A 27,500-nucleotide genomic window follows, 5' to 3' on the forward strand; every position below is an offset into this window, starting at 1 on the left:
ATCAAGTCTAACGTCCTCTCCTTCTCAGGCATCGCTCCGGACGTTCTCCTCGGACATCGTGAGAGGTTCAGGGACCTGTTTACCAGGTAGGTTACTTCTGAATTGGTTAATAAGTCAATTGATTGATAGATGAAAAATATTTCAAGGTTTTGTTGAAGCATTTCAAGGAAAATTGACAGTTTTTCACAATTGTTAAAACACATTTTTCGAATCCTCCTGTCCTTTTCTCAGAATTGTAAACACAAAACTATTTTCTCACACTATACATTCACAAAACCTCTGACTCTTTTTGCAAAACCAAACTGGCATCGCCTAGTTTTACCTGCGCTCAAAACCGAACAATGTTGTCAGATCTAAGCATTATTGGTCAAAATAGAAAAACTGATGAGCAGTTATTACACACTACACCAAACAAAAGAAAACACAGTGTTCAGGGCGTGTAGCTGATCACACTACAGTAGCTATTAGCACATGCCTTCTCCGTCTCCAAAACTAAAGAAAAAAAAGATTTCAGCTCATGGGATTTCTTGGTTTCCCTCATCAAACTCATCAAATACACAATCCAACAACTCCAAAACGCTCTGGTGGACAAGTTGTGACCTGCACATTCACCACGCTATGAGATAATAACAGAACGATACCAGACAGAGTTGTTTTAGAGGGAAATGCAGAGACTGCTTGATGAAAAACTGCCCCCAATGGGAACGCACATCAGCGGTTTTGCATGAATTTACCTCTAAAACAACTCTGTGTGGTAACGTTGTGTTATTATCTCATAGCGTGGTGAATGTGCAGGTCACAACTTGTCCACCAGAGCGTTTTGGAGTTTTTGGATTGTGTATTTGATGAGTTTGATGAGAGAAACCAAGAAATCCCATGAGCCTCCGTAGCGTAGCTCTGAGCAGCTTGTGGCTCTGCTCCGCTGTTCTAAAAATAACTTGCACCGACAATTAAAGGTAACGAACCTACTGCTAAGACTATAGGGATTATGGCAATGGGCCGATTTTGCCAAAATGTTGAACTATCCCTTTAAGTGACAATGAGTCTGTGTCTTCCTCTACAGCCTGACTCAGTTCTTCGACAGAGCCAGAGAGATCGAGTTCTTCAAAACCATCATCCAGATCCCAGACCTGCCCGACGTGAGTGACGACGGGTTGTTTACACACGTGCATCAGTTGTTGTTGTTGTTGTTGTTTTGATCTCATTCACGTGTGTGTGTTGTGTTTTATTTCACGTCTCCTCCACAGGGTCCTCCCAACTTCCTCCGTGCCGCCGCCCTGGGCGAGTACAAGAGGCCGGTGGTGGTGATGCCCAACGAGGAGTATCATGAGGAGGAGACGGAGCCGCAGCCGGAGCTCAGGGAAACGCCACAGGTCAAACAGATGAATGAATGAATGAATGAATGAATGAATGAATGAATGAATGAATGAATGAATGAATGAATGAGAAAAGTATGGCAAGCCATTTTAACATTTAAAAGCCAGACTGGATATGTGTTACGGATATCTGTAATTCAGTTTTGCCTATAGTCAAAAAGAATATTTCCAATATCCACAACTACGTTCTTCCTAGGACAAATGACGTCACTTTAACCATTCATGTGTATGGGGTTTGTCAGACTCATTACAGATATCTACAATTCAGTTGCAGATATCCGCTATGTGAATTACGGATATCTGTAACTGAGTTATGACTAGCAGTAATTCCAGTTTGAGATATCTACAATTTGATTCTGACTAGTCATAATTCCAGTTCAAGATATCTTTAATTCACCTCAATTAAAGATCCATACATGTCCCTTTTCAGATATCTTAAATTAAGTTTTGACTAGTCAAAATGACGTTGTAGATATCTCAAACTGGAATAAGAATAGTCATAATTCAGTTACAGATATCCGTAATGTAATTCACATAGCGGATATCTGCAACTGAATTGTTGATAACTGTAATGAGTCTGACAAACCCCATACACATGAACGGCAAAAGTGACGTCATCTGTCCTAGGAAGAACGTAGTTGTGGATATCTGAAATATTATTTTTGACCAGGCAAAACTGAATTACAGATATCTTGAGTGAAAAATCTATTCAACTATTCAAAATGTAGTTACGACAAGTCAGAAAGACGTTGTTGATATCTACAATGTTAATTCCGGAGAGTCAAACTTAGCTTTTAAATGTTAAATCCGCTCGCCATATAAGTGTTCCTGTTCCTGTAGTTGTGTCTGACGTCTTCTCTCTGTGCTGCGGTATTACTGCAGTATTACCTGCTGAGCCAGATGGCGGCGCCCGACCCGGCGCTGGAGCAGCGGGGCGCGGAGAACGAGAGCATGAGGAGGGAGCTGGAGGTCCTGAAGCCGGAGCTGGAGATCATCAAGACCGAGGTTCAAACACTGGGCCGTTGATTTACTAAGCCTGATTTATGCTTCTACGTCAAGTTCAAATTCAAATTCAAGTTTATTCATCACGTATAATTTCAATTAATTACAGTGAAATTCTTCTGAACCTTTCAGTCGTTGCATAAAAGTACAGAAATATAGAAATAAAAGCAAAAGAAGTAGAGGTGATAGAACATTTAAATAAAATACAATAAACTAAGTGCAAATAAGTAGGTGAATAAAATAAGAGATACAGAAAAGAGAATTAATGGCTGCTAGTAGTGAAATAAATCAATTATTATTGATAATGCAATAGTCACAAATGTATGGCACTTGGCCCATTCCAGTTTAAAATACCAACACAAACACAACTCATTCTACTTAATGAGACACTGATTGAGGTGATTGATACCTGAACCACATCTGAATTTATAGGAAGATTACTGCTGGGATTAAACACTGACATTATCCCACCAAAATTGATTTATAAGTTAAAATATTTGTGTTGTGTTTAACATGTTTTCTTTGCATTATTATTATTCAAGGTCTGAAAAGACTTAATATTTTTTGTTATTTTGACTAGTTGTAATTTTCTGCAAATAAATGCTCTAAATTTTAATATTTTTATTTCAATTTTGGTGAGAAATGTTGTCAGTAGTTGATAGAATAAAACAGAAATGTTAATTTTACTCAAACACATACCTATAAATAGTAAAACCAGAGAAACTTAAAGGGATACTTCACCCAAAATCGATAATTCACCAATTTTCTACTCACCGTCATGCCAAGGAAGGGTCTGGAGAACTTTCAGAGTCATCAAAACGCTTTAGGAGTTCCAGGGGGGGTCCGGCTGGCAATGGGTTTTCATATAATGGCGGCGGATAGAGTTCACTTTTGAATCGTCCAAAACACACACTATGAAACATCCAGATACCTCCATACTGCTCGTCTGTACTGACCCAAGTGTCCTGAAGCCGCCACATGGAAAATTGTTGGGAAAACATTAATGTGATCTCTGTTTTTTTAGCCTTGTTGTAGTAGTATTATCGATTTTCAGCTTTCGTCCTGATGTGTTGACTCTCTGCTCAGGCCCAGCGGTGCGTGACGGAGCTGCGGTCCCAGGTGAACCGTCTGGAGGCCGAGGTGGAGGAGCAGCGCTGCCACAAGCAGGTGGCCATGGTGGAGAACGAGCACCTGCGCTTGGAGGTGGACGCGCTGAGGAACGCCAACGTGGCCAACGTCGGAGCGCAGATCGGATTCAAGGAGGCCGACAGTGAGTGGACGGAGTTCAGTCTTCACCTGTGGTGGACAGTAACGGAGTAAATTTACTTGAGTACTGTACTTAAGTACATATCCAGAGGATTTGTACTTTACTTGAGTATTAGATTTCTTTGGTACTTATTATTCTTACTTGAATACATTTCCAAGACAAATATTTTTACTTTTACTCGAGTTAATTTCTAGAAAGGCTGAAAAGTACTCGTTACTTTCAGGTCTGCTGTTTTTTTTTGTTTTTTTTCTAAAATACTATTGAACACAAGCTGTGTTTGTCAAAGAAGGAAACCCTGACCCCTAAAAGCAGCACATCAGTGCAGGTGGTTTCAAAGAGTTAATTCTCAGAAACAAGAGATAAAAGGTCCTTAAATTCATTTAGAAAAAAATTATAGTAATTCATTGATGTGAAAAATAAGAATTTTACTCTTACTCTTATTTTTACTTAAAGCAGAAGTAAGTGATATATTTGTGTTAATATAAGTCTTAAATAGTTATATCTTCCGACAGCAATCACTTACAGTACATAGAGTGTTTGGTCTGAAACACGGGTCTGTCAGTCCCTCTGCTCTGCTCTGAGCCGAGGAGAAAACATTTATCGTATCCTACAGTTTTTATCCAATGAGGAGAGAGAACGGCATGCAAGGCTGTGTGTGCAGCCAAGGGACGCCGTGAATGTGGTGACGTAGCGACGAGGACTGTTATGGTGCGTTCAAGGAAACTCGTATTTTTCCCACTGTGAAGTCGTACCAGTTCGATCTGGTACGAGTTCACGGGTCGGAAGTTACGAGTGGCCGTTATAGTGACTTTCACCGGTAAAACAGGTCGGAAAAACACGAGTGGGTTGCCTGGAACGCTACTAAGTCGTAAGTTGTGACTTGAAGCTGTAATTTACGATTTCAAAAGCCTGCCTGGAACGCAGCATTAGCGAAAACGACCGGACCACTTACTTCTGCTTTAAAGTAAATTTAAAAGCATGTACTTTTGGATACTTAAGTACCTTTAAAAGCAAGTACTTTTTTACTCTTACTCGAGTAACATGTCGACTGAGCTACTTTTACTTGTAACTGAGTAAATTTTGACCAGTAGTATGTTTAAAATCAAGCTTCAGTCTGTTGTCCCCTTCCTCCAGTTTTGAACAAGTTTTGTAAATGTTCTGGTAATGATCTGTTCTTTGCTTTTAACATTATTTTTAAGGTCTGAAATTCCATTATATCGGCCATTTTCAACAAACCTGCAGAAATAAAAAAAATCTATTTGAGGGATCTCTTCATCTTCATCTTCATCTCTCCTCCTCTTCATCTGCAGGTCGAGCTCAGGCCGCACAGCTGCGCTTCAGTCAGCTGAAAGAGAGACACGCCGAGCTGGTGTCCAGCCACGCCGACCTGATGAGGAAGGTGAGGCGGCGGCGAGAGATGGACGAGGCGTTCAGGTACAGGTTTCTAAAGTCAGATGTTTCAACTTGTCTCTGTGTCTGTGTGAGCAGAACGCCGACACGGTGAAGCTGCTGTCCGGCTCCAAGCAGGAGCAGGACGAGCTGCTGAGAGGCCGGAGGCAGCTGGAGGCGGAGCTGGAGGCGCTACGGCAAGAGAGGAGGAACATGGTGAGAGATGAAGATGAAGATAACTCCTGTTGTTAGGTCCTTTGTGATAGAACACTGACTCCTCTCTCTCTCTGTCTCAGTCGAACCAGCAGCAGCACGAAGTCGATCGTCTCAACAAGGAGCTGTTGGAGCAGAGAGCAGAGCTGGCCCTGCTGCGCAGCACGCTGGAGAACAAGGAGATGGTGAGACACACACACACACACACACACACACACACACACACACACACACACACACACACACACACACACACACACACACACCTGAACCTGAACAGTGTTTAAGGTTTGGCCAAACAAGTGTTTGAATCAAAGACTGAGTTTAGACCACTAAGAATTTGCTTATAGTGTTTTAGCAACTGAGAGAAACTGATGACAGTTTTTCTCGATTGTTTTCTCAAAAATCTTCTGAAAGCATGCCTCATACACTCAGAACTCTACATACAAATAAAAAAAACACACACACAACGGGCAAAACCCTGCAATAGCCTACTCCTGCAAAATGAAACTTTAAATTCAAAACAATGTTATTTCTTCTCAAAATGGTATTTTGTTTTCAAATGACACATAGAAGAACCAGTTGAACACTGATGTGCTCAATGCACAACACTATGATGGATGGAAACACTTCTGCTCCATTCATTATAATGACTTTGAAAATAAGTTAAAAAAAAAAAAATTTAAAAAGTAAAAAAAACCTATGCTGCATCCTCTCTTCTGTTTCAGTCTGGCCACAGCACCTCATCCACATCACATCATCATGTTGCCCTTTTATGCTAAAGCTCTGACTGCTAATTGTAAAACTGTGTGATTGAATGGGTCAATGTGCATAGTAGGGGAATTAACTTTAGAATTTTGAATTGAGCCAAATGCAGAGAATTGTGTGTAGTGTTTTGAAAAAAGTGTGTTTTAGAACTGCAATTTGAGTGTAAAGCAGGAATCGTGCTTGTAGTTTAGCAGAACTGGTTCAGGAGGTTGGTGCATGAGTTGTGGTCACTGTGTCTCAAGTACCAGTAATTGTGTGTAAACAATAGATGAGAGAAACTGTATAATAACCCGTGTCTCTCTCTGTGCAGGAGGGCTCCCAGACCAGCAGCAGTCTGGCGGCGCTGCAGGCGGAGCGCGACGTGCTGCTGCGCTCGGCCCGGGAGAGAGACGCCGAGCTGTCGTCGCTGCGGCAACAGGCCCAGCAGCAGCAGAGCTCGCTGGACCTGGACCGAGACCGGTACCACCGAGAGCTGGAGGCGCTGAGGGCTCAGCTGCAGCAGCAGGTGAGGACCGGCAGGCGCTTTAACCCTTTAGGGTCTGAGCTGGTTTTTGCCTTTAAATACGTTTGATTAGGCCTTTTTACACAACTTCATCTGTATGATCTCATGATTATTTTTTCACTTTAACCTACTTTATTAACTCATTGAGCCCAAACATCGTCTCTGGTGTGTTCATGAGCTGATTCAACCACTTTTTCCAGACTATAAGGAAAAAATGTGTCTTCCCCTCCCATCTCATACAACGGATAAATATCATTTGCACTATCAAATTAAAACTATCACATCTCTGGTTTACGTGATCTATTAAAGTTAAATAAAAACTTGGAGAGAGGTTCACAAGTTGACGGCAGCACTCCAGACGCTTAAAGCAGAAGTAAGTGGTCCGGTCGTTTTCGCTAATGCTGCGTTCCAGGCAGGCTTTTGAAATCGTAAATTACAGCTTCAAGTCACGACTTACGACTTTGTAGCGTTCCAGGCAACCCACTGACTCGTGTTTTTCCGACCTGTTTTACCGGTGAAAGTCACTATAACGGCCACTCGTAACTTCCGACCGGTGAACTCGTACCAGATCGAACTGGTATGACTTCACGGTCGGAAAAATACGAGTTTCCTTGAACGCACCATAACAGTCCTCGTCGCTACGTCGCCACATTCACAACGTTCCTTGGCTGCACACACAGCCCTGCATGCCGTTCTCTCTCCTCATTGGATAAAAACTGTAGGATACGATAAATGTTTTCTCCTCGGCTCAGAGCAGAGCAGAGTGACTGACAGACCCGTGTTTCAGACCAAACACTCTATGTAAGTGATTGCTGTCGGAAGATATAACTATTTAAGACTTATATTAACACAAATATATCACTTACTTCTGCTTTAAGTTTCGTTTTTACAGCACTTTGAAGACGTCATGTGATCAAATCATAGACCCCAGAGGGATTAAACCACGGTACACCAACACTTTAAATAGTAATTAGTTATAGTTTCCCTCAAAAGTAACTGAGTTACTACATTATAAAAGTAACTGATCACCAGCAAAATGCTTTAATAAAATGCTCAAAATGCTCAAATATGTCAAATTGCTTGGACTCAGCCCCCCTCATGGCCTGTAAATGAAAGGGTTACCAAAAAAGTAGCGCCATTAGAAACAGCGTTATTCCCATCACTGCTCATGTCCCTGTCTGTGTCTGTGTCTCTGCAGCTCGCCATCAATGCAGAGCAGAAGCTGGAAATCGACCGGCTGAGACGAGACCTGGACTCGACCCGGGCCGAGCTGGCGCGGGCCAACAGCGCCCTGCAGAGCAAAGAGATGGTAACAGCAGCTCCTCATGGAGCATCAGCATCACTCACAGAAGGATATAAGGATGTTGTTCATTGATTTGCTATAATGAAATTATGTTTGCACTCATGAATAACACAGAAACACACATAACCATTCATCACCAAATAACACTATTACAAATATGGCAAATTGGTCCATTGCCATAATCCCTATCCACAAGTTTCTGAACGTCATCTATGGGCAAACCCGGAAGCCGGTTTTGCCGGTTTGGTGGAATTGTACGGTTACGTTTCCATGGTTTTCAGTCGTTGTCATAGTTGCGGTAAACGCATGGATCTATTAACGCTGGCTTTTAACACGGATGTCAATTTGTGTGATATCCACTGTTAAAAGCTGGTGTGATGATCCATGCGTTTTACAGATTTTCATTGAAAAAAAAAAAAAAAAATCCATGCATTTACTGCGGCTACTGAAACCATGGAAACGTAAACATAAAATTCCACCAGAAGAGCAGAACAGGCTACGTTTTTGACGTTCGGAAAAAGGTGGATAGTCTTATCAGTAGGTTCGTTACCTTTAATTGTCGGTGCAAGCTATTTTTAGAACGGCGGAGCAGAGCCGTGAGCTGCTCAGAGCTACGCTACGGAGGCTCATGGGATTTCTTGGTTTCCCTCATCAAACTCATCAAATACACAATCCAACAAGGTGGTAGCGGGAACTGAGGCACTCAGAGTAGGAAGGTGATTTTAAAAAGCCTTTATTGCAGCATGGCCAAACAAATTAAAACCAAGCCATGTTGCGGCCACAGGCCTTCATCAGGGCTGGTATAAAGGACACAATCCAACAACTCCAAAACGCTCTGGTGGACAAGTTGTGACCTGCACATTCACCACGCTATGAGATAATAACAGAACATTACCAGACAGAGTTGTTTTAGAGGGAAATACAGAGACTGCTCAACGGGAACGTGCATCAGCGGTTTTGCATTAATTTTTTGAGAAACCAAGAAATCCCATGAGCCTCCGTAGCGTAGCTCTGAGCAGCTCACGGCTCTGCTCCGCCGTTCTAAAAATAGCTTGCACCGACAATTAAAGGTAACGAACCTACTGCTATGACTATAGGGATTATGGCAATGGGCCAATTTGCCAAAATGTTGAACTAACCCTTTAAAAATACTGTAAGAATAAAAAAGCGTCAAGTGTCTCACCTGTTGCCGTCCGGTTCCTCAGAGCGGCTCCCAGCTGAGCGGCACGGTGGCCGGGCTGCAGGCCGAGAGGGAGGCGCTGCTGCGGTCGACGCGGGAGCAGGAGGCGGAGCTGCGGTCGCTACGGCAACAGGCCCAGCTGCAGCAGAGCTCGCTGGAGCAGGAGCGGCAGCGCAGCAGCGTGGAGCTGGGCAGCCTGCACGCCCAGCTGCAGCAGCAGGTGATGATGCAGAGGTCAGCTGGGGGGAGGGGGCTGCGTCCTCACTGGGTCGGTACTGATGACCTCGTGTCTGTGTGTGTGTGTTTGTGTGTGTGTCTGTGTGTGTGTGTGTGTGTGTGTGTGTGTGTGTGTGTGTGAACAGGCGTGTCGTGAAGGGGAGCTGAGCCACCGGCTGCAGGAGGAGCAGTTCTCTCTGCTGCAGTGCGCGGTGGTCGAGGCCGAGGGCATCATCCTGGACGCCGTGGCCAAACTGGACGACCCCATCCACGTCCGCTGCATCAGCTCGCCAGGTACAAACACTACGACCCCCGAACCCGACCCCCCCCCCCCTCCCACACACACACAGACACTCATCAAAACTTCATTATAAACTCATGAACTTATCACAAAAACAACAACCAGTGTCAGAGAACAAAAATCAATCATCTGGGACAGAGCCAAAGAAACCTCCAAACAATTAAAAAATAATTTACTCTGACATTAAAGGGACATTGTGTAACTTCTCCTCACGAAAATCGATTATTTGGTTCAAAAGTCTGTTTTTCATTAACCAGTAATCCCCCCCATCAACAAACTGAAGTGTTCCTTTCAGCTCTGAATTAGCCGTTCATATCATTCATATCTACATGGAGCGGGTAAGCTCGGTGCTGGCTGCCATGTGGTGTCGCCATGTTTTTACGTTCAGTGGCAGCGTTGACGGTAGACCACTTGTTTACATAGAGGCTTGTTTAAGCCGTTACCTGCAGCGACTGTCGTCCGTCTGCCGTCTGCCCAATTTCACGTGAATGCAGCATGAAAAATACGACTGAGTTGCTTGCGATATACAACCGCAACGCTAGATGGGAGTAATTCCTACACAATGCACCTTTAACTTTCAAAATAAGATCCACATCCTGAACAAAAATATTCACACACACAAGTAAAACCTCGATTTTAATACTGATACCAATCAGATCAATAAAACTGTTCACAACCAAAACAATAACTAATATAAGAACAACTAGAAAAAACTAAAAAGATATTCAGTTTATCAGTTTACATCATTTATCCTCTCACTAGACAAATCTAATAAATGGGTTTAAATGATTAGCTATGATGTTTTTAATCATTTCTACAATGAATAAAGTTAATTTAATTAATTCAATGGAGTCAATTGGGCATTTAAATATTTGATCAATGTTTTATTTCACACTATAATGTAGTTATAAGCACCTGTCAGGACCTGTTTTACAATCTGCTCTTACACCAGCATGTGGTTCTGGGAGTTATTGTTGTTGAATACATGAATAAACATTAAAATAATGACCTCATATCTACTTGTAACTATAATATATAGTGTGTTATAGGTTATTGATTTGTTATTTATCCGTCTGTGTTTCAGATTATCTGGTGAATCGAGCTGAAATCACTTTGGCCTCCATCGACAAAATGCAGCAGAGTCACATGGTTTATATGGGAAACAGGAACGGTCAGTGATTGGTCGTGTGTGTGTAGTGTGTAGACGTTGTGTGTGTGTGTGTGTGTGTGTGGTTGTAGTGTGTGTCCTTCAGCTGATCAGTGTGTCTCCTCCTCTCAGACGCCAGCGGTCTGTTGAGAGCCGTCACTCAGTTTTCTCACCTCGCCGCCGACACCATCGTCAACGGAGCCGCGACGTCGCACTCTGCTCCCACGGACCAGGCCGACCGTACGTCTCACACACACACACACACACACACACACAATGACAGTTAACAACCACACACACCTGAGACTAAACACCGTCTTCGGGCAGGTCTGACGGACGGCTGCAGAGACTGCGCCAACAACTGTCTCCAGTACCTGAAGGATCTGAAGCTTCAGGCCAGTTTACAACGAGCAGATCCATCGGCCATAAGATACACGGTGCAACGCATCCTCGCTCTGGGACAGGTGAGACATTCACCCACCCCCTTAAAGGGATAGTTCAACATTTTGGCAAATTGGCCCATTGCCATAATCCCTGTAGTCATAGCAGTAGGTTCATTACCTTTAATTGTCAGTGCAAGCTATTTTTAGAACGGCGGAGCAGAGCGGTGAGCTGATCAGAGTTACGCTACGGAGGCTCATGGGATTTCTTGGTTTCCCTCATCAAACTCAGCATGAATTTCCCTCTAAAACAACTCTGTCTGGTAACGTTCTGTTATTATCTCATAGCGTGGTGAATGTGCAGGTCACAACTTGTCCACCAGAGCGTTTTGGAGTTGTTGGATTGTGTATTTGATGAGTTTGATGAGGGAAACCAAGAAATCCCATGAGCCTCCGTAGCGTAGCTCTGATCAGCTCACCGCTCTGCTCCGCCGTTCTAAAAATAGCTTGCACCGACAATTAAAGGTAACGAACCTACTACTATAACTATAGGGATTATGGCAATGGGCAAAATTTTGCCAACATTTTGAACTATCCCTTTAATGGCAGATGAGATAAATGAGTTAAATGAGTTCCTACACCTGTTCCTATACTATATTTTGAGTAAACCTGCAAACAAACAAAACATCTGTATCATTTCTGCCATCACAATCTGATCACATCTGTATCTGAGCCATGGATTCAAACATATCTGTGTATTTTTACTTGTTGTAAACGTGTTTTCACTCGTCCTCTTGTCGTCGTGTTTCAGGAATTGCGTCCCAGAGGTCAGGACGTGCTGAAGGAGGAGCTGGGCAGCATGGTGGACAAGGAGATGATCGCCACGTCCACCGCCATCGAGGAGGCCGTGCTGCGGATGGACGTAAGGACACACACACACACACACACACACACACACACACACACACACACACACACACACACACACACACACAGACAGGTGACACACTGCCTGAGGATTGACGTTTTGATCCGTTGCTCCACAGGAGATCCTGAGCCAGGCGAGGAGGGAGGGGTCGGGCCTGAAGCTGGAGGTCAACCAGAGGTCAGAGGTCAAATTATGTTTAAAAACAAAACTTCATCTCACTTCACTGACACAGTTCGTTCCTGACTCTGTGACGTTTCTGTTTCCTCTCAGTATCCTCGGATCCTGCTCAGACCTGATGAAGGTAAAAACTCCACGTTCATATCTGTTTCTTTCTGTTGTTTTGTTTTTTTCTTTCTACAAACTCATTATTCATGATTTATCTTCACTTCACTTCCTGTCTCCATCTCCGTCTGCTCTGCTCCGTCCTCCTCAGGCCGTCCACATGCTGGTGACGTCTGCTACCGACCTGCAGAAAGACATCGTGGAGGGAGGCAGGGTGAGACACACACACACACACACACACACACACACACACACACACACACGTTCAAATAAAACACATGTATCCAGCAGCACAGAGCAGGAAAAACCAATCAGAAACCAAGAAAAAAAACCTAAATTACATCACTTTATTTTTTAAAAATGAACAAAATTCTTCACGTCACAGTAACACATGGCAATCTGTGCTATTATATTCTACATATTTTCTTTTGTGCCATGTAAATTATGGCAATTTAATAGTTCATTTTTAAACAAATCGATCAAATAAGTCTCTAAATTATTGGAGTAACTGTTCACTGACTTGATCTGGGCCCCTGTCACATGAAGTCATTATATTACTGAAAATTATTAAAGTTGATATATGATGCAATAAAATGTGATATGAATATCAATAAATCAATAACTATAATCAGTAATTGCAGATCGTTTAGTCCACTCTGGGCTCTGAACTGTTCTTCTTTGACCAGTGTGACTGTGAGAATTTAATTCTCTGGTTATTAAATGTATAAAGTGAGTTTGCTTATTGAAACTCAGACTTCAGTATGTATAATATAAATAAAGTTCATAGCTTCTTTACGTAATATTCTCATCATTTGACAACACAATAATATTTAACTTAATAATCAAATCAACATTTTTGCAGTGAATGCCTCAAATTTGTTGTTTTCTGCTTCTTAAATGTGTTAATTTTTTAATGTTTAAGCTGAATATTTGCAGGTTTTGAACTGTTACTGACATAAAAAGAGACATTTGAAAACAGTATCTGGACTTTTTAATCAATATTCAATGAAACTTTATAGATATAAATGAGAAAATATTTAATAGTTAATGAGAAACATTTGAGCATGCAATTAATAATTGCAGGAGAAAACAATAGAGACTTTGACTCCATCCCATAATTCCTCATTGTGCGTTTTGTTGTGTTTTTCTCAGGGCGCCGCGTCTGTCACCGATTTTTACGCCAAAAACTCTCGGTGGACAGAAGGACTCATCTCCGCCTCCAAGGCCGTGGGCTGGGGCGCCACGCAGCTGCTGTAAGAGACGACGGCCGCGACACACACACACATACACACACACACACACACACTCACACACACACTCACACACACACTGTATGATGACCTTGTTCTCGTGTGTGTCCGTGTGTCAGAGACTCGGCGGACCGGGTGGTCGGAGACAACGGGACGTACGAGGAGCTGATCGCCTGCTCACATGAGATCGCTGCGAGCACGGCTCAGCTGGTCGCCGCCTCCAAGGTTAGAGGAGAAATAAGAACATATTTACATTTAATTTTGTTATTAGTATAGGTTTAATTTGTTTTGACCTTATTTTAGTGATTGTTTCTATTGCCCTAACTTTAATTGTTAATCTATGTTCATGCTGAGTTCTCACTGTTATTTATATTGCTGGCACTGGACTTGTTTTTAAATGTGCTATAAAAATAAAATTTGAGGTGAGTTGAGCTGAGAACTTCATGCTCCTCTAAGACGTTGTTTATGTGAAAGCTGTAGCCTGGAAAGTTTAGAAACATCATTGTGACTTTTGTCTCTGTTTGTGAACTCTGGTCACATTTCAGATGACCGATCAGACTTGTTAAATTCATTTCAAAACCTGTTTGAGTCTCAAAGAGGCAAAAATCAAACAGCAAAGATTAGAAAAGAAAAGAAATAATAAATACATAACCAAACATCAGCGGAGGAGTTTCACTGGGACTAGTTTTTCTTTAGACGGTAGTTTGGATTTCTTTAGATTATTACAATGTTTCTGGAAACTTGTGTTGTAAGAATACTTTATTTATAGAGAGAGTTTTGGTAACCCTTTAATTTACAGGCCATTAATTATGTGATAATGTCAAGAAATAGCCAAGAAATAACAAGTAATTGTGTCATAATGTCTGGAAATAGCCTAGAAACAACGGTCAATTTCAGAGTAATGTCGAGAAATATAGACAAGAATCAATTGTAAGGACTTGGTGGAGATAAATTATGTCTTTTCCCAAAAATTCAGAGCATGAAAACCATGTGTGCTTATGAAAAACATGACATTACTATGAAGTGAGCATCGAACAATGACCAGGTGACGCTATACAAAAAGATCTGACAGCAACAGAACAGGGACATGGTTTATTTAACATTTTAAAATCTATCTGTGAGCCAATGAACGGACGGAGCTGCTGAGTTTTTAAAATGACAGTTTTCATTCACCTGTTGTTGTTGTTGTTTAGACAGAAACTCAGTATTCAACATGGACGTGTTTTAACGAGAGCAGCTGGATTTAAATCTGTTGTCATGTAATTTAATTTAATTTAATTTTCCTGTTGGTTCCAGGTGAAGGCCGATCGCAACAACAAGAAGCTGAACACGCTGCAGCAGGCGTCACGACACGTCAACGACATGGCCGCCGTGGTCGTCACCTCCACCAAACACGGGCAGCAGCAGATCTCTGACCACGGTGAGAGGAGGAGGAGGAGGAGGAGGAGGAGGAGGAGGAGGAGGGGGAGTAGGGGGAGGAGGAGGAGGAGGAGGGAGGAGTAGGAGGAGGAGGAGGAAGATGGAGGAGGAAGAGGAAGAGGAGGAAGAGGAGGAGATGTGGAGGAAGGGAAGGAGGAAGAGGAGGAAGAGTAAGAGGAAAAAGGAGAGGAGGAGGAGGAGGAGGAAGAGGGGGAGGAGGAGGAGGAAGAGGGGGAGGGGGAGTAGGGGGAGGAGGAGGAGGAAGGAGGGGGGGAAGAGGAAGAGGAGGAGGAGGAGGAGGAAGAGGAGGAAGAGGAGAGGAGTGGAAGGGGGAACAGGAGGAAAAGGTAGAGGAGGAGGAGGAGGAAGAGGAGGAGGAGGAAGGAGATGGAGAAGAGGAAGAGGGGAAGAGTAGGACAGGATGAGGAGGAAGAAGAGGAGGAGAGAAGGAGGATGAGTAAGAGGAAAAGGGAGAGGAGGAAGAGGAGAAGGAGGAAGAGGAGGAGGAGGGAGAGGAGAAGAGTAGAAAGAGGAAGGAGGAGAAAAGGAGGAAGAGAAGAGGGAGAGGAGGAAGAGGAGGAAGAGTCGAAGGAGGAGGAAGGATGAGGAGAAGGAAGAGGAGGAGGAGGTGTCTCCGTGGTGACGGTGATGATGATGATGATGATGATCATGAATGTATATCTCTCTCTCTCCTCAGGTGTGATGGATTTCTCTGGTTTGTCTCTGATCAAGCTGAAGAAAGAGGAGATGGAGGCTCAGGTGAGGAGGCTCGCCGTATCCCAGCATGCACCTCTTCTCTTCTCTCTCCCCTCCCCTCCCCCTCTCTCTGGTCTGTGTCTGACCCATAGACCATAAAAAACATGGACGTAGCGTCCGTGACGTCACCCATTGGTTTTGGGGAGTCGTTTTTGTGACTCAAATATGGCGGCCTGAACAGCGCCATGTTGGATTGGCCGGCCGAGAACCCGCCCACTGGCCTCGAAGCAGCGGTCGCCGGACCGCTCCGGACCTGTCACTCAACGTTTCCGCGCCCTAATTGGCCAGAGTTTTAACCTAATAACAGTAAAACGGTAGAGTTTTAAAAAAATTCACCCCCCTCAGAGTGTGTGCGGGGGTAGAAACTATCGATTGAGACGAAAAAACGTTCTGACACCAGGCTTTGATCATGTTTATTGAGGATGTAAAGTCTGCGATTTTAACATGGGGGTCTATGGAGAAATGTTGCTTTCTGACACCAGCCCCCAGAGGAAGCCGAGGGGATTGCAGTTTTTTGAACGCGGCGGAAGTGACTTCACTTCTCAGACCGACAACCAAAGACGGTTTATAAACCAAGACCTTCCATGACGAGTCAGCTTCCTGTATGATGTCACTAGGCTTCTGCACGGCCACGCCCCTTTAGGGAGACCAGAGGCAGCATAGAGTGTATTGACTCCAATGGGAAAATTGAACGTGAACACAGATTATGGTCGAATCTTTCTCCCCACAGTCACTGAGGTAAATTTTGGACTCATTTTTCACAAGCCACATCTCTTCTGAACAGTTTGACACGAAAATGGCGATTTTCAGACGGAGAGATCAGGAGAAAATCCACTTTGTTCCAGTCCTGTCTCTGTCTCTACGACACACTCTCGCCAGATTTGGCACAGATCTCCTAGGCAACGTCAAACAAACGGCCGCGAACTCCCGTGAAAATGATTTAAATTATTTTTGTCATGCTAAATATGACTGTTAGTAGTGTAAATATTTAATGTTATCATAAGAAAATATAAATATCTCACTTTCATCTACCTACAAATTGTATAAATCCACACACACGATCACAGACGAGGTGGTGATGGTCGGCCACGCCCATTTAGAGAGACAGGAAGTGAATAACCATTTCTATCATTGGAGCAGCCTCTCATGGAGTATCTTTCCATTTATTGAATATCTTTGCTACAACTGCCCCCTTGGTCTGACCCTCTCCCCCTCTCCCCCCCCTCAGGTGAAGGTGCTGCAGCTGGAGAGTCAGCTGGATCAGGAGCGCGTCCGTCTGGGCGAGCTCAGGAAGAGACACTACGAGCTCGGAGGCCCCGACGACCGTGACGGTGGCGAGGACAACGCGTCCGACGCCTCCTTCCCGCCGCCGCCACCGCCCACTCTGCTCAACGCCTCCTCCTCCTCCTCCTCCTCGTACCTGAACACGCAGCAGAGCTTCCCCTCGACCAATCCCTTCGCTCCGAGTCCAGCAGCACAACCTCAGACCTACACACCGACAAACACATACACACCTCCACCTGCCAGCACATACACACCTCCACCTGCCAGCACATACACACCTCCACCTGCCAGCACATACACACCTCCACCTGCCAGCACATACACACCTCCACCTGCCAGCACATACACACCTTCATCTTCCAGCACATACACACCTCCACCTGCCAGCACATACACACCTCCACCTGCCAGCACATACACACCTTCACCTTCTAGCACATACACACCTCCACCTGCCAGCACATACACACCTTCACCTGCCAGCACATACACACCTCCACCTGCCAGCACATACACACCTCCACCTGCCAGCACATACACACCTTCCAGCACATACACACCTTCGCCTCCCAGTACATACTCATCTTTACCTTCCAGCACATACACACCTCCTCAGTCATACACACCCTCCCAGTTGTACACCCCCCCGTCTCAGCCTTACACACCAAACCCGACTCAGAGCCAGGTCAAACCTCCGTCTGGCCCCGCCCCCCCTCCGACGACCACGGAGGCGGCGAACAAGCCGACTTTCAGGAAACCGAACATCTTCGTCAAATCAGGGAACCTGCTGAAGAACGCGGTGAGTGTCTCAGATATCACCATGATATGAGAGGCCGTTTAGGAAATAATTCATATTTGCTCTCACACAGACTCATACACACACTACTATACTCTCTTACACACACTACTATACTCTCTTACACACACTACTATACTCTCTTACACACACTACTATACTCTCTTACACACTATTATACTCTCTTACACACACTACTATACTCTCTTACACACTATTATACTCTCTTACACACTACTATACTCTCTTACACACTACTATACTCTCTTACACACTACTATACTCTCTTACACACTACTATACTCTCTTACACACTATTATACTCTCTTACACACACTACTATACTCTCTTACACACTACTATACTCTCTTACACACTATTATACTCTCTTACACACACTACTATACTCTCTTACACACTACTATACTCTCTTACACACTATTATACTCTCTTACACACACTACTATACTCTCTTACACACTACTATACTCTCTTACACACTATTATACTCTCTTACACACACTACTATACTCTCTTACACACTACTATACTCTATTACACACTATTATACTCTCTTACACACTATTATACTCTCTTACACACACTACTATACTCTCTTACACACACTACTATACTCTCTTACACACACTACTATACTCTCTTACACACACTACTATACTCTCTTACACACTATTATACTCTCTTACACACTATTATACTCTCTTACACACACTACTATACTCTCTTACACACTATTATACTCTCTTACACACTATTATACTCTCTTACACACTACTATACTCTCTTACACACTACTATACTCTCTTACACACTACTATACTCTCTTACACACACTACTATACTCTCTTACACACACTACTATACTCTCTTACACACACTACTATACTCTCTTACACACACTACTATACTCTCTTACACACTATTATACTCTCTTACACACTATTATACTCTCTTACACACACTACTATACTCTCTTACACACTATTATACTCTCTTACACACTATTATACTCTCTTACACACTATTATACTCTCTTACACACACTACTATACTCTCTTACACACACTACTATACTCTCTTACACACACTACTATACTCTCTTACACACACTACTATACTCTCTTACACACTATTATACTCTCTTACACACTATTATACTCTCTTACACACACTACTATACTCTCTTACACACTATTATACTCTCTTACACACTATTATACTCTCTTACACACTACTATACTCTCTTACACACTACTATACTCTCTTACACACTACTATACTCTCTTACACACTACTATACTCTCTTACACACTATTATACTCTCTTACACACACTACTATACTCTCTTACACACTATTATACTCTCTTACACACACTACTATACTCTCTTACACACTACTATACTCTCTTACACACTATTATACTCTCTTACACACACTACTATACTCTCTTACACACTACTATACTCTATTACACACTATTATACTCTCTTACACACTATTACACTCTCTTACACACACTACTATACTCTCTTACACACACTACTATACTCTCTTACACACTATTATACTCTCTTACACACTATTATACTCTCTTACACACTACTATACTCTCTTACACACTACTATACTCTCTTACACACTACTATACTCTCTTACACACTACTATACTCTCTTACACACTACTATACTCTCTTACACACTATTATACTCTCTTACACACACTACTATACTCTCTTACACACTACTATACTCTATTACACACTATTATACTCTCTTACACACTATTATACTCTCTTACACACACTACTATACTCTCTTACACACTACTATACTCTCTTACACACTACTATACTCTCTTACACACTACTATACTCTCTTACACACTATTATACTCTCTTACACACACTACTATACTCTCTTACACACTATTACACTCTCTTACACACACTACTATACTCTCTTACACACACTACTATACTCTCTTACACACTATTATACTCTCTTACACACTATTATACTCTCTTACACACTACTATACTCTCTTACACACTACTATACTCTCTTACACACTACTATACTCTCTTACACACTACTATACTCTCTTACACACTATTATACTCTCTTACACACACTACTATACTCTCTTACACACTACTATACTCTATTACACACTACTATACTCTCTTACACACACTATTATACTCTCTTACACACTACTATACTCTCTTACACACACTATTATACTCTCTTACACACTACTATACTCTCTTACACACTATTATACTCTCTTACACACTACTATACTCTCTTACACACTATTATACTCTCTTACACACACTACTATACTCTCTTACACACTACTATACTCTCTTACACACTACTATACTCTCTTACACACACTATTATACTCTCTTACACACTACTATACTCTCTTACACACTATTATACTCTCTTACACACACTATTATACTCTCTTACACACACTACTATACTCTCTTACACACTACTATACTCTCTTACACACTACTATACTCTCTTACACACTACTATACTCTCTTACACACACTATTATACTCTCTTACACACTACTATACTCTCTTACACACTATTATACTCTCTTACACACACTATTATACTCTCTTACACACTACTATACTCTCTTACACACTATTATACTCTCTTACACACACTGCTATACTCTCTTACACACTATTATACTCTCTTACACACACTACTATACTCTCTTACACACTACTATACTCTCTTACACACTATTATACTCTCTTACACACACTACTATACTCTCTTACACACTACTATACTCTCTTACACACTACTATACTCTCTTACACACACTATTATACTCTCTTACACACTACTATACTCTCTTACACACTACTATACTCTCTTACACACACTATTATACTCTCTTACACACTACTATACTCTCTTACACACTATTATACTCTCTTACACACACTATTATACTCTCTTACACACTACTATACTCTCTTACACACTATTATACTCTCTTACACACACTATTATACTCTCTTACACACTACTATACTCTCTTACACACTATTATACTCTCTTACACACACTACTATACTCTCTTACACACTACTATACTCTCTTACACACTACTATACTCTCTTACACACACTACTATACTCTCACACACTACTATACTCTCTTACACACACTATTATACTCTCTTACACACTACTATACTCTCTTACACACTACTATACTCTCTTACACACACTACTATACTCTCTTACACACTACTATACTCTCTTACACACTACTATACTCTCTTACACACTATTATACTCTCTTACACACTACTATACTCTCTTACACACTACTATACTCTCTTACACACTACTATACTCTCTTACACACTATTATACTCTCTTACACACACTACTATACTCTCTTACACACTACTATACTCTCTTACACACTACTATACTCTATTACACACTATTATACTCTCTTACACACTACTATACTCTCTTACACACTACTATACTCTCTTACACACTACTATACTCTCTTACACACTATTATACTCTCTTACACACACTACTATACTCTCTTACACACTACTATACTCTCTTACACACTACTATACTCTCTTACACACTACTATACTCTCTTACACACTATTATACTCTCTTACACACACTACTATACTCTCTTACACACTATTATACTCTCTTACACACACTACTATACTCTCTTACACACTACTATACTCTCTTACACACTATTATACTCTCTTACACACTACTATACTCTCTTACACACTACTATACTCTCTTACACACACTATTATACTCTCTTACACACTACTATACTCTCTTACACACTACTATACTCTCTTACACACTATTATACTCTCTTACACACACTACTATACTCTCTTACACACTACTATACTCTCTTACACACACTACTATACTCTCTTACACACTACTATACTCTATTACACACTATTATACTCTCTTACACACTACTATACTCTCTTACACACTATTATACTCTCTTACACACTACTATACTCTCTTACACACTACTATACTCTCTTACACACTACTATACTCTCTTACACACTATTATACTCTCTTACACACACTACTATACTCTCTTACACACTACTATACTCTCTTACACACTATTATACTCTCTTACACACACTACTATACTCTCTTACACACTACTATACTCTCTTACACACTACTATACTCTCTTACACACACTATTATACTCTCTTACACACTACTATACTCTCTTACACACTATTATACTCTCTTACACACACTACTATACTCTCTTACACACTACTATACTCTCTTACACACACTATTATACTCTCTTACACACTACTATACTCTCTTACACACTACTATACTCTCTTACACACTATTATACTCTCTTACACACACTGCTATACTCTCTTACACACTATTATACTCTCTTACACACACTACTATACTCTCTTACACACTACTATACTCTCTTACACACTATTATACTCTCTTACACACACTACTATACTCTCTTACACACTACTATACTCTCTTACACACTACTATACTCTCTTACACACACTATTATACTCTCTTACACACTACTATACTCTCTTACACACTACTATACTCTCTTACACACACTATTATACTCTCTTACACACTACTATACTCTCTTACACACTATTATACTCTCTTACACACACTATTATACTCTCTTACACACTACTATACTCTCTTACACACTATTATACTCTCTTACACACACTATTATACTCTCTTACACACTACTATACTCTCTTACACACTATTATACTCTCTTACACACACTACTATACTCTCTTACACACTACTATACTCTCTTACACACTACTATACTCTCTTACACACACTATTATACTCTCTTACACACTACTATACTCTCTTACACACTACTATACTCTCTTACACACTACTATACTCTCTTACACACTACTATACTCTCTTACACACTACTATACTCTCTTACACACTATTATACTCTCTTACACACACTACTATACTCTCTTACACACTACTATACTCTCTTACACACTACTATACTCTCTTACACACTATTATACTCTCTTACACACACACTACTATACTCTCTTACACACTACTATACTCTCTTACACACACTACTATACTCTCTTACACACTATTATACTCTCTTACACACACTACTATACTCTCTTACACACTACTATACTCTCTTACACACTACTATACTCTATTACACACTATTATACTCTCTTACACACTACTATACTCTCTTACACACTACTATACTCTCTTACACACTACTATACTCTCTTACACACTATTATACTCTCTTACACACACTACTATACTCTCTTACACACTACTATACTCTCTTACACACTACTATACTCTCTTACACACTACTATACTCTCTTACACACTATTATACTCTCTTACACACACTACTATACTCTCTTACACACTATTATACTCTCTTACACACACTACTATACTCTCTTACACACTACTATACTCTATTACACACTATTATACTCTCTTACACACTACTATACTCTCTTACACACTATTATACTCTCTTACACACTACTATACTCTCTTACACACTACTATACTCTCTTACACACTACTATACTCTCTTACACACTATTATACTCTCTTACACACACTACTATACTCTCTTACACACTACTATACTCTCTTACACACTATTATACTCTCTTACACACACTACTATACTCTCTTACACACTACTATACTCTCTTACACACTACTATACTCTCTTACACACTATTATACTCTCTTACACACACTACTATACTCTCTTACACACTACTATACTCTCTTACACACTACTATACTCTATTACACACTATTATACTCTCTTACACACTACTATACTCTCTTACACACTACTATACTCTCTACACACTACTATACTCTCTTACACACTATTATACTCTCTCACACACTACTATACTCTCTTACACACTACTATACTCTCTTACACACTACTATACTCTCTTACACACTACTATACTCTCTTACACACTATTATACTCTCTTACACACACTACTATACTCTCTTACACACTATTATACTCTCTTACACACACTACTATACTCTCTTACACACTACTATACTCTATTACACACTATTATACTCTCTTACACACTACTATACTCTCTTACACACTATTATACTCTCTTACACACTACTATACTCTCTTACACACTACTATACTCTCTTACACACTACTATACTCTCTTACACACTATTATACTCTCTTACACACACTACTATACTCTCTTACACACTACTATACTCTCTTACACACTATTATACTCTCTTACACACACTACTATACTCTCTTACACACTACTATACTCTCTTACACACTACTATACTCTCTTACACACACTATTATACTCTCTTACACACTACTATACTCTCTTACACACTATTATACTCTCTTACACACACTACTATACTCTCTTACACACTACTATACTCTCTTACACACACTATTATACTCTCTTACACACTACTATACTCTCTTACACACTACTATACTCTCTTACACACTACTATACTCTCTTACACACTACTATACTCTCTTACACACTACTATACTCTCTTACACACTATTATACTCTCTTACACACACTACTATACTCTCTTACACACACTATTATACTCTCTTACACACTACTATACTCTCTTACACACTATTATACTCTCTTACACACTACTATACTCTCTTACACACTACTATACTCTCTTACACACTACTATACTCTCTTACACACTACTATACTCTCTTACACACTATTATACTCTCTTACACACACTACTATACTCTCTTACACACTACTATACTCTCTTACACACTACTATACTCTCTTACACACTACTATACTCTCTTACACACTACTATACTCTCTTACACACTATTATACTCTCTTACACACACTACTATACTCTCTTACACACTACTATACTCTCTTACACACTACTATACTCTCTTACACACTACTATACTCTCTTACACACTACTATACTCTATTACACACTATTATACTCTCTTACACACTACTATACTCTCTTACACACTATTATACTCTCTTACACACTACTATACTCTCTTACACACTACTATACTCTATTACACACTATTATACTCTCTTACACACTACTATACTCTCTTACACACTACTATACTCTCTTACACACTACTATACTCTCTTACACACTATTATACTCTCTTACACACACTACTATACTCTCTTACACACTACTATACTCTCTTACACACTACTATACTCTCTTACACACTACTATACTCTCTTACACACTATTATACTCTCTTACACACACTACTATACTCTCTTACACACTATTATACTCTCTTACACACACTACTATACTCTCTTACACACTACTATACTCTATTACACACTATTATACTCTCTTACACACTACTATACTCTCTTACACACTATTATACTCTCTTACACACTACTATACTCTCTTACACACTACTATACTCTCTTACACACTACTATACTCTAGTATATTATACTCTCTTACACACACTACTATACTCTCTTACACACACTATTATACTCTCTTACACACTACTATACTCTCTTACACACTATTATACTCTCTTACACACACTATTATACTCTCTTACACACTACTATACTCTCTTACACACTATTATACTCTCTTACACACACTGCTATACTCTCTTACACACTATTATACTCTCTTACACACACTACTATACTCTCTTACACACTACTATACTCTCTTACACACTATTATACTCTCTTACACACACTACTATACTCTCTTACACACTACTATACTCTCTTACACACTACTATACTCTCTTACACACACTATTATACTCTCTTACACACTACTATACTCTCTTACACACTACTATACTCTCTTACACACACTATTATACTCTCTTACACACTACTATACTCTCTTACACACTATTATACTCTCTTACACACACTATTATACTCTCTTACACACTACTATACTCTCTTACACACTATTATACTCTCTTACACACACTATTATACTCTCTTACACACTACTATACTCTCTTACACACTATTATACTCTCTTACACACACTACTATACTCTCTTACACACTACTATACTCTCTTACACACTACTATACTCTCTTACACACACTATTATACTCTCTTACACACTACTATACTCTCTTACACACTACTATACTCTCTTACACACTACTATACTCTCTTACACACTACTATACTCTCTTACACACTACTATACTCTCTTACACACTACTATACTCTCTTACACACTATTATACTCTCTTACACACACTACTATACTCTCTTACACACTACTATACTCTCTTACACACTACTATACTCTCTTACACACTATTATACTCTCTTACACACACTACTATACTCTCTTACACACTACTATACTCTCTTACACACTACTATACTCTATTACACACTATTATACTCTCTTACACACTACTATACTCTCTTACACACTACTATACTCTCTTACACACTACTATACTCTCTTACACACTATTATACTCTCTTACACACACTACTATACTCTCTTACACACTACTATACTCTCTTACACACTACTATACTCTCTTACACACTACTATACTCTCTTACACACTATTATACTCTCTTACACACACTACTATACTCTCTTACACACTATTATACTCTCTTACACACACTACTATACTCTCTTACACACTACTATACTCTCTTACACACTATTATACTCTCTTACACACTACTATACTCTCTTACACACTACTATACTCTCTTACACACACTATTATACTCTCTTACACACTACTATACTCTCTTACACACTACTATACTCTCTTACACACTATTATACTCTCTTACACACACTACTATACTCTCTTACACACTACTATACTCTCTTACACACTACTATACTCTCTTACACACTACTATACTCTCTTACACACTATTATACTCTCTTACACACACTACTATACTCTCTTACACACTACTATACTCTATTACACACTATTATACTCTCTTACACACTACTATACTCTCTTACACACTATTATACTCTCTTACACACTACTATACTCTCTTACACACTACTATACTCTCTTACACACTACTATACTCTCTTACACACTATTATACTCTCTTACACACACTACTATACTCTCTTACACACTACTATACTCTCTTACACACTATTATACTCTCTTACACACACTACTATACTCTCTTACACACTACTATACTCTCTTACACACTACTATACTCTCTTACACACACTATTATACTCTCTTACACACTACTATACTCTCTTACACACTATTATACTCTCTTACACACACTACTATACTCTCTTACACACTACTATACTCTCTTACACACACTATTATACTCTCTTACACACTACTATACTCTCTTACACACTACTATACTCTCTTACACACTACTATACTCTCTTACACACTACTATACTCTCTTACACACTATTATACTCTCTTACACACACTACTATACTCTCTTACACACTACTATACTCTCTTACACACTACTATACTCTCTTACACACTATTATACTCTC

At 40.4% G+C, this 27,500-nt stretch overlaps 1 protein-coding gene across 1 annotated transcript in view; it reads left to right on the forward strand.

Moving 5' to 3' along the window:
- hip1ra (huntingtin interacting protein 1 related a) overlaps nucleotides 1-27,500 on the forward strand; it is a 37,716-nt gene that overhangs the window by 6,052 nt on the left and 4,164 nt on the right. The window contains exons 9-32 of the mRNA XM_085792743.1: nucleotides 29-86; nucleotides 1,064-1,139; nucleotides 1,248-1,373; nucleotides 2,259-2,381; nucleotides 3,465-3,648; nucleotides 4,956-5,044; nucleotides 5,134-5,250; nucleotides 5,331-5,432; nucleotides 6,326-6,520; nucleotides 7,716-7,826; nucleotides 9,026-9,220; nucleotides 9,363-9,510; nucleotides 10,602-10,688; nucleotides 10,797-10,904; nucleotides 10,992-11,128; nucleotides 11,856-11,966; nucleotides 12,091-12,149; nucleotides 12,243-12,273; nucleotides 12,406-12,468; nucleotides 13,407-13,507; nucleotides 13,624-13,729; nucleotides 14,801-14,924; nucleotides 15,621-15,682; nucleotides 16,908-17,762. Coding sequence (XP_085648869.1) covers nucleotides 29-86; nucleotides 1,064-1,139; nucleotides 1,248-1,373; nucleotides 2,259-2,381; nucleotides 3,465-3,648; nucleotides 4,956-5,044; nucleotides 5,134-5,250; nucleotides 5,331-5,432; nucleotides 6,326-6,520; nucleotides 7,716-7,826; nucleotides 9,026-9,220; nucleotides 9,363-9,510; nucleotides 10,602-10,688; nucleotides 10,797-10,904; nucleotides 10,992-11,128; nucleotides 11,856-11,966; nucleotides 12,091-12,149; nucleotides 12,243-12,273; nucleotides 12,406-12,468; nucleotides 13,407-13,507; nucleotides 13,624-13,729; nucleotides 14,801-14,924; nucleotides 15,621-15,682; nucleotides 16,908-17,762 — 3,368 coding nt within the window. The remainder of the gene's footprint in view (nucleotides 1-28; nucleotides 87-1,063; nucleotides 1,140-1,247; nucleotides 1,374-2,258; nucleotides 2,382-3,464; nucleotides 3,649-4,955; nucleotides 5,045-5,133; nucleotides 5,251-5,330; nucleotides 5,433-6,325; nucleotides 6,521-7,715; nucleotides 7,827-9,025; nucleotides 9,221-9,362; nucleotides 9,511-10,601; nucleotides 10,689-10,796; nucleotides 10,905-10,991; nucleotides 11,129-11,855; nucleotides 11,967-12,090; nucleotides 12,150-12,242; nucleotides 12,274-12,405; nucleotides 12,469-13,406; nucleotides 13,508-13,623; nucleotides 13,730-14,800; nucleotides 14,925-15,620; nucleotides 15,683-16,907; nucleotides 17,763-27,500) is intronic.

This window comes from Trachurus japonicus, chromosome 12, assembly GCF_045865225.1.
Source record: "Trachurus japonicus isolate A0001 chromosome 12, Traja_1.0".
NCBI classification, from domain to species: domain Eukaryota; kingdom Metazoa; phylum Chordata; class Actinopteri; order Carangiformes; family Carangidae; genus Trachurus; species Trachurus japonicus.